We start from the raw sequence: 12,295 nt of genomic DNA on the forward strand, positions 1-12,295 counted from the left end.
AATTCAGACACAGCTGAACCACTGCACCTGCCAGTTCAGCTAAGGCCCAAAGACCCTGGAAAGATACCTGCCCTAGGTCCCAGGTCTCCTTCCTCATTTCTCACCATGGGTCAGCCAGATTCGTGATCATTCCACTAATTCTAATTTGTCAGAAGTCAATCTGGCGGGATGGAAAGTCACGGACCCTGGAAGCAAGGAGTCCTGGGTCTAATCCTAGCTCAGCCAGTTTGTAGCTGTGTAACCTAAAATTCTCAACCTCTGTTAGCTTGACTTTCCTCATCTCTTGACAAACATTTACTAAAGGACAAGTACATGCCAGTCATGCCGGTGACAGGAGATTTAGGGGAAAAAAGTCCTGAAAAAGCTCATTTATAAAACTGAGCTTGTCATATCTTCATCAGGAATTTGCTGTGAGAATAGAATAAGCTAATGGTTTTATGATGACTAGGCACATTCTAGTTCAATGAATGTTACATCTTCCCACTAGGTCAAGCTTTTAATAAAGACTAATGACAATTATATTACTTTTCTGAGCTGTTATTTTCTTGAGGATAAACAGCCTCACTTTTTCCATGACAGTGTTACTTTTCTTCTTTTACTCTACAGGTATTTCATAGTGAAAAAGTCCTGGGGAAAAGAACATGGAGAGAAGCTGAAGCATTTTGTGAAGAATTTGGGGCTCATCTTGCAAGCTTTGCCCACGTTGAGGAAGAGAACTTTGTGAATGAGCTCTTACATTCAAAATTTAATCGGTAAATCCTTGTTAGTTTTGAAAAATTACAGTCAAATATTCCATCTCCTACTAATGGCTTCTTAGGGGTGAGGATCCCAAATAGTTTTTTTTAAATTCCAGTGTTTGTATTAAGCCTAAAGCCAACTAGCCACTAACTGCGAAAGAAAAAATATATATACACATAGTTATATATATTTATATACATATTGCACCAAGTTCTCATTTCATAAAACAAAGAACAGAGCGACAATTGTTTTTGCTAGTTGAAATCTTTTCTGTGTGCAGGTCAGAATTTTAGAGCTTTGCTGCCAAACTCAGAAATTATCTAGCCCAGTGGTTTCCAAAGTGTTGTCTGAGGATCTGAGGATCTGGGAACTCTAAGGAACAGGAGGGGCCATGTGGGCAGAACGGGTTCCCTGCTCACTGACTCACAGGGCACTCCCACTAGCTCCACTGCTAATTATTTTGTATATAATAGGAGCCCATGTAAAATTTTGTTTGGGGGAAAAAAAAATAGTCCCACTGATTTTTTTTTAATTCCAACCCAACCCCCTAATTTTACATACGCAGAAATAAGCATTTACTTACCTGTGTCCGTCTTGCAAGTTTATAGAATCTTGAGTTCTGTGGAGTTAGAAATTCAGTTAGGTTTAAATTGGAAGAAATCTAAAAGGTCTCGTGCTCCTTCCCACCCAACACAGGACTTCCTTCTACCGCATTCCCACAGTCATCCGCTGTCTGCATAATGCCTTCCAATCTCAGAATGCTCCTTACTTGGGAGAAAGCCCATGCCCTTGTTGACGGCTGGTTTCAAAGAGCAACTTTCTAGTAAGCCAGAAATCTCCCTCCTCTCAGTTTGGAGCTAGAGCAATACAGATCAAATATTTGAAGCAATACTTTCAAATAATTTGAAGACAGCCATCTTGTCTCATTTTTGAGCCTCCCCCCACCACCACCTTGAGCTCTCATTCTAGAATGTTCTTTTCAGTCACTACATTTGGGAGTATCTTCTGTGGAAGGGGCACAGTTAATGCATAGCTGGCTGGAGCACCCAATAGACATGGCAGACAGTATCCTGCCCCTGAGGACGTTGTGGTCTAAGGCAGCACACCTCCATGACTCAATTCATTTATTTAATGAGAACGAATATGGTACCAGACACTCTGTTCCAAGCTCTGGAAACCTGGAGTCTCAATGAAACACTTGCCTAAATCCCAGAGAAAATCCAGTACTCTTTTTTGAGGAAAATTTTGGTTTTCCTTATAGGACATTCCCATAAAAAAATTAATATGTAACATCTCTCAAGTTATTCATCTTCAGCATCTACAAAAATGACCTTAAAGGTGGACATTTTTTATAACATTTCCCAAGATGAGTCTATGGATTATTCTGTGGGGGAAAAAAGGGGACTGTGTGGTCAAATATATTTGCAAAATAATGGGCAAGCTTTGAAATTTGCCATGTACATTAGCATTGTAAAGGCTTCTAGAAGAAAGCACTTTCTTTGACCACAAAACTTTTTTTTTTTTTGAGGACACTTATTAATATCCCACAGAACTGCTTGGCCCTACAGAAATGCTGACCTGAGACCAGGGTTCCAGAACCTGGCTGGTCTCACACTCCATGGATTACCTTTTAACACAAAAGCTTTCTGGTCTCACACCAGAGCTGCTGAATCAGACTCTCTAAGGCTGAAGAAAAATCTAAAAAGCTTCCTGGTTAGGTGGATTATCAGCCAGGTGTGGGGCCTCAGATTCAGGGGATAGATGATAGTCTCCATCTCCATTGTCCTAAATTGTACTTTGCTTCATTACTTTAGCCCCTTGTGAAACATACTTGCATATTCTGCTCCATGATTTTTGTGAGATTTGCTATATGACACAACCACACACAAACGGCTTCCCAGGTTGCTTTAAGATCAAATATCACTGCCATTTCTGTAATATTTACATAAATTCTCACACTTGAAATTTCTAGTAGAATTTAGTGCCAAGCATCAATCAAATTAGTGATCTTCAACATCTAATCACGAAAGCTATATATGTTTTACTTTCTGCCCAAACTACTGGAGAATTCAGTTAAATCTGATGCTAAATTATAGCATGTACCAGATCTCAGAGTTAGCACGTTTGCTTCTTCTCCTTCCTATGGCACTGCTTTTCTGTCTCTATTTCATTAACCAGACACACACACGTACACACACACACACACACACACACATTTAGGAAATTATCCAATTTTAGGAAATTGATGGAAAGAAAATATTATAAATACTATTTCATCTTCTAGGAGCCAGTATATAGCAGGAAAAATGTAGAACTCTGAATTCAGTGAAGAAAGAAAGAAAAAGTTCTCAGCCCAGGGAGAATGACATGGATTTCCAGCCTGTGCCATGGAGATGAAGGTGCCTGGCTTAACCCGAAGGCAGCCATTTTCACCTTCTCCTGACCTTGAATGTAAGGTGCCATCACAACAGTGACCAACCAGGCACCAGTGATCTCTCAAATTTTCTAAGTTGCATTTGACTTTAATTTATATCATTTGCACAGAGCAGCTCAAATAGATGAGAAGGGATTCTTCAAAATAAGGCCTGCTTCTCTGCACTAAGGAAAATAAAGCATCTGTCATGACTTCTGAATCTTTTAAATCTTTAATTCTTCAAAATTATTCTCAGAAAATTATCTTACTGAGATGGTTCATTGTACAATTAGGCTTTATTGCTTGATTTATTGAGTAGTCTGTGGCTTGACATATTTGTACTCTGCCTAATAGGAAGGAAGATGATCCTCTGAGGAGCTTCTTGCCAAGTCTAAACCAATGGCGACTGCTGAAGTTAATCTACCATGGCTCAGGCTGATTTGCTGTAGAATTATTTATGTTGGGATCTGAAAAAAAGCCCAAAACCTATTGTGCACCTTTTATTAAATGGGGATGGTGGCGATTAACTTTCAGAGCATACAGGAACAGTTGACAAACGAGCAACAAATCAAAACATCATAAGGTAGTAGAAATAGTACAGGAAAGTAGTGAAGATTCCTCTAGGGAAGAGATGCTCCCAAATGTCTTACCAACTTGCTTTCATGTGGTCTTGTCTTGATTGAAAGGCAGTGCCATTCCTGATTGAGAACCCACATTCACAATATGGGCTGACTTTTCCCCAACTGTACATCTCTGGTGAGCAAGCCACACAAACCGAAAGAGAAATAGAATGTGAGCCTAAATCTTCCCTCGGTTCATTTCATAGCACAGGGTTCTGCACATTAAAAAATGTTCAATAAATGTTCGTTGACTTGATCAATCCTACAAGCACCATCAGCTGTTTCCTGCACACATAAATGCTTTAAAATATTTTTTAACCTTTTACATAATGTTGTAAATTCTATGGGAAAGACAAAGTTTTTGTTTCTTCTCTTCATAGGACAGAGCAAAGGCAGTTCTGGATTGGATTTAATAAAAGAAACCCACTGACTGCTGGCTCCTGGGAGTGGTCTGATGGAACGCCTGTAAGTCTTTCCAAACTGGAGAAAAGTAATGAATTCAAAATAAGTGGCCCCAGAACAACTTGGTGAACCAGCCAAGATATGGTGAACTAGAAATAATGACTATATCTCCCCTGGCAAAACTGCACCAGACCTTGATACCAGGAGAATTCTTTTGGCAAGGTCCTGGGAAAGCTTTGTTGGCCAGATTGTTCTGAGGGCAACACATAATCTCATTCTGAAAAAGAGTCAAAATCTCCAAGAAGTCCCCCCACACCATCGCCATGTGAAGAGTCTTTCTGGCACAGTTGCAGCTATCCTTTAGAATAACACCAGGCTTCCTTTCCCTCCCCTCCCTCTCCTGCATCGTGCCTGACTGTGTGAGCACGGGACATGTCCATGTCACAATGGAAAGGAGACTGTTTTGGAAAATGATCTCCAGTTTATCTCACTCTAAATGGACAGAAATGTAAGACTTAGAAATATCACCTCCTTCTCAGCCAGAGCAAGATGTTCCAGAAGGAGAAAGAGTCTTGCTTTTCACTTATCTTCATACTTGCAAACCTCTGTGCAGGAGAGAGAGAACCCACTATTGCAATGAAGAATTCTCATGTTTTTCTCAAAATGACAGGGAGAAAACTGAAGCTGTATCCCAGATAGAAATGAGATGCAGCCTAAGGCACATGAAAAATCAGGTTATTTAGTTTCACCTGTGAAATGGGGCGACTGGTCAGAGCCTGCAGTGAGTTTTTAACACAGCTGCTGTTTATCGAGCTGTGTAATGTTGGTTGCAAGCGCTGAGCTGAATGCGCTCCTACATGCTCTCACTGCATCCTTACAATCACTCAATGCCATGGGTATTAGGGTGGTTAAATGTTAATAGTTCGCCTAAAATAATACACAGGACAGCTAGGATTTGCACACAGGTTGTCTGACTCCAAAGCCACAATGTTATAATACCTCACCGTTGGCAAAATACCAGCAGCCAAACTTTGAAATGGTAAAGACCAAGAGAGAAAAGCCCACTGCATAGATGGTGTTCAAATTTGCGGCAAGGAAGGAATTTGTGGAAAGCTATATGCTTCTAGTGGGAACAAAAATAATGATAAGGGCATGCTAGTTAAAAAATAATAATAATATTTCCACTCCAACACTCCTTTGAAATAGTATCAGGATCAGAGAGTAGGATGTGATCTAAATGATCACTAAGCCCCATCCATTTATTTTGGTGATGAAGAAACCAAAGCCCAGAAAATGGAAGAGACGGCGGAGTCGGCTCACCCCATAGACGGCAGCCATGACACAGCACGTCGGGTGATTAAAGTCAATACAGCACTTGAAAACAAAGCGTGATACATAGAGGTTGAGAACACTTCATTTTCTTTAGTAAAACAAACTCACTAGTAATAAGAGAGGACTAGACAATTGGGTTCAGAATAAATGAGATAAAGCTCTGAAGCAGTGGACTGAGTTCCTAAGCACTCCTCATGCCGTTCTCTGATTCTGAGGGGAGATTTTACTTATTCTTTTATATATGTGTAAAATATATATATTTTTAAGTTAGATTTTATGTATATGTATTTAAGTTAGATGAATTGTTGCATGGCTGTGTATATGTTTGAGGAAGAATATAAAAAGTTTCAAAATATCCTCCTTTTTCCAAATTTTTACCCCAATTTTACTCGTGGTCCATCCACTCTTATGTTAGGTAGTCATTAAATAGTTGAGAGGTTGAGTCTTTATTGAACACCCCTGCTATGTGAATTATTTTAGTTACATGGTCACTCATGGAAAGTGTCAGATAGTTTCCTAATTAAAGCAAGCTATGGCTTACAATTTAGTTATTAGAGACTAAACTCTTAGCATATGTGCAAAATAATTGACATCAAAGGTAATACCAGATCTGACACATCATTGATCCTCTAAGAAGTCTACACAGGATTCCAGGACTAGCCTAACCCTGCCAGTTAGAAAACAGTGCAAGTTCAGAGGGAAGCTTGCATCTAATTTGTTCCTTCTGGAGAAAGGAGTAGCATACCTCTTTTAAAGAAAAAGGATCTTTAAGCAAAAATGCTAAATATTGTTTGGCTAGTTCTTCACAAATGGGAAACAACCTTTAACTGGAATGATATCTAGGCATTTCTAAAGCTTTGTCTAAAAGTCTATGACGATTATGTACAAGAATGCCTTTTTTGATCTACTGAAACTATTTGTGGGGGATCGTCATTAAGGAATAACAAACTTCATCTGCTGCAGGTTGTCTCTTCATTTTTAGACAATATTTATTTTGAAGAAGATGCAAGAAATTGTGCTGTGTATAAGGCAAACAAAACATTGCTGCCCCTGCACTGTGGTTCCAAACGCGAGTGGATATGCAAAATTCCAAGAGGTAAAAATATTAATATGATCTTTACTATGTGTTTGATTTCTATTAATAATAATCTATAGCACTTTCCCAAGTGAAGGGTTGCAGAGCTCTTAAAATTTAAGACCCTGAACCACAATACCAACAACCTGCTTGATGAACCAAATTACACTATTTTAACAAAGACTGTGTCATAGGGAAATGAGGACAAAATGACACCAAGACAGTATGCCAAGTTAGTTCATTGGGAACAAGGATAACCAGCTAATATTGTGGAACATTTTATTGTGCAAATGCAATCTGGAAGAAATGTCACTCTGACTTCATAAGCAAACAGAATTACTTGTGAAATGAGTAAGTGGAAGCAGCTAGCACAGTGTGTGACACACAGTAGGTGTGTCAGTGTCCTCAACCAGTGTCCACATCCTTCTTTCTTTAATCAGAAGCCTCTCTGGGACCTTCTTTTCAAGTATGAGAACTAACCACATATTCCAAACAGCCCAATGTACCTGTTTTTTTAAATTATTGTTTTAAAAGATGAAGTACAAAGTAGTGTGTTTAGAACTGAAATAATTCAGAGACAATGCACTTGTGAAGAAAGGTCAGTCAAGGCGGTTTGCTTTCACTTTGCAGATGTGAGACCCAAGATTCCATCCTGGTACCAGTACGGTAAGAACTATCCTGGCAGTTCTAGAATTTCTAATTATATACCATATAAGTGCTACTACATGCCATTAATGTATTACTACATTCCTCCAATTGAGCCTCTCTTCTCTCGTGTCAACCTAGAGCTAATTTGTTTAAATTAATAAATGTGGTCATTAAATATGATTGAAGACTAATATCTTTGATCATTTTTATGATGTGTGATTTTAAATTATGTGTCTGCCCCTGACCTTTGTATGCTAATGAAGGTTTCTTGTATGAGGTAGACCAAGGAAAATAAGCAAATTATGTATTTATTTATGTGCAGGTATGCCTGTGTGTATGTGTTCGTGTGTGTGTGTGTGTATGTGTGTGTGTTCATCTGTGATGTATGTATATACAAATTGTTTTAATGCTGAGTGACCAAATTGCAAATTTGGGGTCAATTGTAGCATCCCTTATTTAAGTCTGTATTCTGTCTCTCCTTCACTTTTCCCTTATTTGCATTGTTTCTTTTTCTTTCAGATGCACCCTGGCTTTTCTATCAGGACACAGAATACCTTTTTCACACCTATGCCTCAGAATGGTCCTCCTTTGAGTTTGTCTGTGGCTGGCTACGCAGCGATCTTCTCACAATTCATTCTGCACGTGAGCAAGAATTCATCCACAGCAAAATAAAAGCGGTACGTGAACACAATTCACCATGAGAGATTCAGAGTTTAGCACTTTCTTCTGTCCATGGGTGGGCAGGGGGAGATTTTTCCTTTTTTTAATTTGACTTCAGACATTTACTTAAGTTTCAGTAAAAGCCATAGATTTTTGAGAATTGTTTTTCTTCCTGTTATAGAGATTAAGAAAAAATAATGGCAACACAGTTTTCTTATGTAGCCCATCATTTCACTTCTCTTCATTCTCTGTTAGTGACAATGGAGAATAAGCAGCATTTGTTGTTTTGTGAGGTTCATTTGCTCATTCAACACACGTTTATTTGAGAGCCTTCTAAGGACTAGAGTTCTATCAGTGATTAAAACAGACCAAAATTCCTGCCTTCCTGGAGTTTATTGTCTAGTCTGGGAAGAAAGACCGTAATCAATACAAGTAAATAGAATTATATAATACATTAGGAAAAGATAAATGGATATACACCATGGGGGAAAATAAAGCTCAAAGAAGGGACCAGGAGTATCTGGAGGGTGCATGGCAGTTTTAAAGCTTCCAATTTTACTTACAAGAGTATACTATTTTTATATTTGTAAAGACAATATACAAAAAATAGTAAGGAATAGTTTTCCATTTCAACTTAAAGTAGAGAAAGACTACTCAAATCCTTTGTGGAACTAAGCTAATTGGAAAGGAGCATGCAAGACCTGCTAAATAATAAAATTAACTGGCAAGGAACAGTGTGCTTTTCAGTGTATTCCTTCAATAAGCATTTATTGAGCATCCAGTGTGTACCAGGCACTGTGATATTTGTCAAGGACACAAAAATGTATGAGATACAGTCTGAGTTTAAAAAAGCTGGATATGTATACTTCAAAGCATCCTGACATACACTATAAATACATACAATTTTATATGTCAAATTTTAAAAATTAAAAATCTGTAAATGATACGATACGGTAAATAAAAAGAGGGCAGCAAGTGCACATTACCATGGGGGCACCAAGGCGGGGGAAACCTCACTCCCAACTTCCCTAAGTAAGAAACCTTTGAAAGTAAGAAAAAGCCATTTTCTTTCTCTATAATTTAACCACACTTCTTGATCTCCAGGAATCCTTTCTAGCTCTATCATCTTTTCATATCTTTGTAAGTTGACTGTTAAAACGAAACTCTACATTAAAGCATCCTAGGCCTATGAGGGCAATGTCTTCTTTCAAACTCAGGGGCTTTCCCATTTCTATGTCCCGTTCGTTGCACATACAGGTGAGCTGCCGGCAGGTCAGGACTCCTACCGGGTTATGAAGGAAAAGCCAAGAAACAGAGGTTAGATGACAACCACATGGTCCCAGAGACACAGAGTGGCAGAACAACCACTAGATCCAGTATGTTCCCACCATCAGTTTGTATGCTATTTTGTCACTCTTGCGCTCCTACAATTGGAGCACTCAAGCCAAAACCGTAACGTTCGATATCAACATGATGTCAGAAAATGCATGTTTCTTTGGCCAGACACCAGACTCCTCACCTCAGATGACAGTAGCAAGAGATCAGATGAATGGCTGAAAACCAATCCAACAGTATGCAAGATGCATATCCTAAAAAGAGCTGATATTTGGCCGATACTTACCATAACAGTGTTAAGCACTATGCTAAATACTAATGTTTAATCCCATTTAATGTTTCCAAAAACCTAAAAGTCTATTATTAGTACATTTTACAGATGAGGAAGCAAAGACTTCAAAGAGGTTAAGCAACTTGGTTACACAGCAGCTAAGTAGTAGAATTTGGAAAGAAACCCAGGCCGTCATGACTTACGGGGTCATTTAAAAACCCTACACAATGTTGCCTGCAACAGGGGAACAGCAGTATCCAGGGCATATGAGAGCACAATGTCTTCATTACATTAAAATCTAGTTCCAAAATCATTCCCCAAAAGATGGCTGCCAGCACCATCTCAGACGTAAACAACAAAGGGCTACTTTGACTTTTTCCAACAGAGCTTAGCTATCCTGGGAACCTCTGTAAGTCTTCTGGATTCACCTTTCTGCTTAATTCATCTTCTAATCTTAGGGAGTTGGGATGCCGGGGGTAGGTTGGGGGGAAGGTGGAGTTAATACCTCCCATAGAAGAAAACAATGAACCCCATGGGCTTGGCAGTTTGGACATCACTGCCAGTGCCATGATCCAGTTGAGGACTCTGATCATACAAAAGACAAGCCTTGTGGTGTTTTGTATGGCAAAATTGTCAACCAGCTGATGACTGTGTTAATATAGAAGGCCCTGTCAGCATTACAGGTGATCTGCTGACTGATCTAACACCCTACTGTGCTACAGAAGAAAATTATCAGCCAGTATTGGACACAGAGACTGAGAAAGCGGCCAGGGGACTGTCTTAGTCTGTTTGGGCTGAACACCATAGACTGGGCAGCTTACAAACAACAAAAATTTATTGCTCACAGTTCTGGAGGATGGAAGTCCAAAACCCGGGCACTGGCAGATTTGATATCTGGTGAGGGCCCACTTCCTGGTTCATATGTGTCCTCAGACAGTGGAAGGAGCAAAGGAGCTCTCTGGAGTCCCTTTTATGAGGGCATGAATCCCATTCATGAGGGCCCCACCCTCATGGCCTAATCACCCCCTAAGGCTCCATCTTGTAGTATCACCTTGGGGGTTAGGATTTCAGCATGTACATTTTGGGGGAACACAAACATTTAACCTATAGCAGGTGCCAAAGGGAAAAGGTATCAAATTAGAAAAAAGCGGTAGATTTCCAAGCAATTCTTATTTCTGCATTAATTTGTGACTACCTTGAGAACTTTTTCTTGGTGGTGGTGATAGTGGTCTTTATGGTGACCATTCACATTTCATAAGCAAGAAATCCCATACTTAAGAATGTCCTACTGAAATGCGTCCATCCAGAAGAAGTTAATTTATTCCAGAATGAGGAGCCAAATGTGTAGAGGTCATGCCACTCACTTTTGTGGCACACCCTTCCTATCAATGTAGAAAGAATAGAAATAAGTAATTAAATATTTAAAAAATTACATTTGTACTTTGTATAGCTCCCCTCTGAAGAGTAGTGACTAGAATTGTGAATAACAAAAATAACATTTAGTTGGAGTGTCAAAAAATCCACTATGGGCCGGGCGCGGTGGCTCACGCCTGTAATCCTAGCACTCTGGGAGGCCGAGGCGGGTGGATTGCTCAAGGTCAGGAGTTCGAGACCAGCCTGAGCGAGACCCCGTCTCTACTAAAATAGAAAGACATTATATGGACAACTAAAAATCTATATAGAAAAAATTAGCCGGGCATAGTGGCGCATGCCTGTAGTCCCAGCTACTCGGGAGGCTGAGGCAGTAGGATCGCTTAAGCCGAGGAGTCTGAGGTTGCTGTGAGCTAAGCTGACGCCACGGCACTCACTCTAGCCTGGGCAACAAAGTGAGACTCTGTCTCAACAAAAAAAAAAAAAAAAAAAAAAAAAAAAATCCACTATGAACAGGAAAACTGGGTACAGTTTTTAAAATCTGAAGCAAGAAAAGTTTTAACAAGATGTTTCCATCTTGAAAAAAGAATGTCAGTGTTTCCTCTCCCACTCTTTGAATAACAAAAGACCACAAGGCATGATCAGAGCGAATTTATTTTACTTTAGAAGTTGTTTGACATGAACTGCTAGCCAATTAGTCCACTTGGCTAACATTTTTACACTGCTATACAATATTGGCATTTTGAAATGGCAAGTTACCATTATTATTAAAATTTCATTTTTAAGTACTTCTAAAAATACATGTCAAATCTATTAGTAGTCCTTCTCCAATACATGGGGCTTTAACCCCTTTAAAAGAGCTTGGTTTTGTCAATTTTGATGAGAACATTTTAAAAGATGACAGGCTGTTCTTCATTATAGTGCTTAGTTGATTAATATATGGACTATTGCTGGGGCTTTTTTGTTTCTTTGTGTTTTGGTAACTGTTCTTTCCATATGATGCTAACTGCGATCGCAGTTTGTTTGTATCAAAACATAATTGATGCACTAAAATGCATGCTTGCGTAACATTTCTTTACACAAGCACATATTAATAAGTCTTCTCTTGTTGTGGTCTTATACCTAAGCTAAAATTTAAAACATCTATTTTTGACGTTGGATTTTTCAGTCTGGGTATCTTCAAGCTTGCCCTAGGAAGTTCTGTGCCATATCACAACAGGTTGGTAATGTATCGGTGGAAGATTACAATGCCATAATTGAAGTGATTCTTTAGATTGAATGAAATTGCTGTGGTTCTCCCACTGAGTTCACAGCCAGTCTCAATAGACCCATTTCAAAGTCTGTCAGTGGGAATCTAAATTCAGCACGTAAGAACATGTCCATGAGACAACACCTCAGAGATCCAAAATTACAGTTGTTCCGTCTTGTAT

General features: G+C 39.2%; 1 protein-coding gene across 2 annotated transcripts in view; it reads left to right on the forward strand.

Moving 5' to 3' along the window:
* Positions 1-12,295, forward strand: part of PLA2R1 (phospholipase A2 receptor 1) — a 111,619-nt gene that overhangs the window by 75,231 nt on the left and 24,093 nt on the right. For both annotated transcript variants that reach the window (XM_069472262.1, XM_069472269.1), the window contains exons 13-17: positions 607-752; positions 4,152-4,236; positions 6,469-6,601; positions 7,211-7,246; positions 7,748-7,905. In XM_069472262.1, the coding sequence (XP_069328363.1) occupies positions 607-752; positions 4,152-4,236; positions 6,469-6,601; positions 7,211-7,246; positions 7,748-7,905 (558 nt within the window). The remainder of the gene's footprint in view (positions 1-606; positions 753-4,151; positions 4,237-6,468; positions 6,602-7,210; positions 7,247-7,747; positions 7,906-12,295) is intronic.

The sequence above is a fragment of the Eulemur rufifrons genome, chromosome 1 (genome assembly GCF_041146395.1).
Source record: "Eulemur rufifrons isolate Redbay chromosome 1, OSU_ERuf_1, whole genome shotgun sequence".
Lineage (NCBI taxonomy): Eukaryota > Metazoa > Chordata > Mammalia > Primates > Lemuridae > Eulemur > Eulemur rufifrons.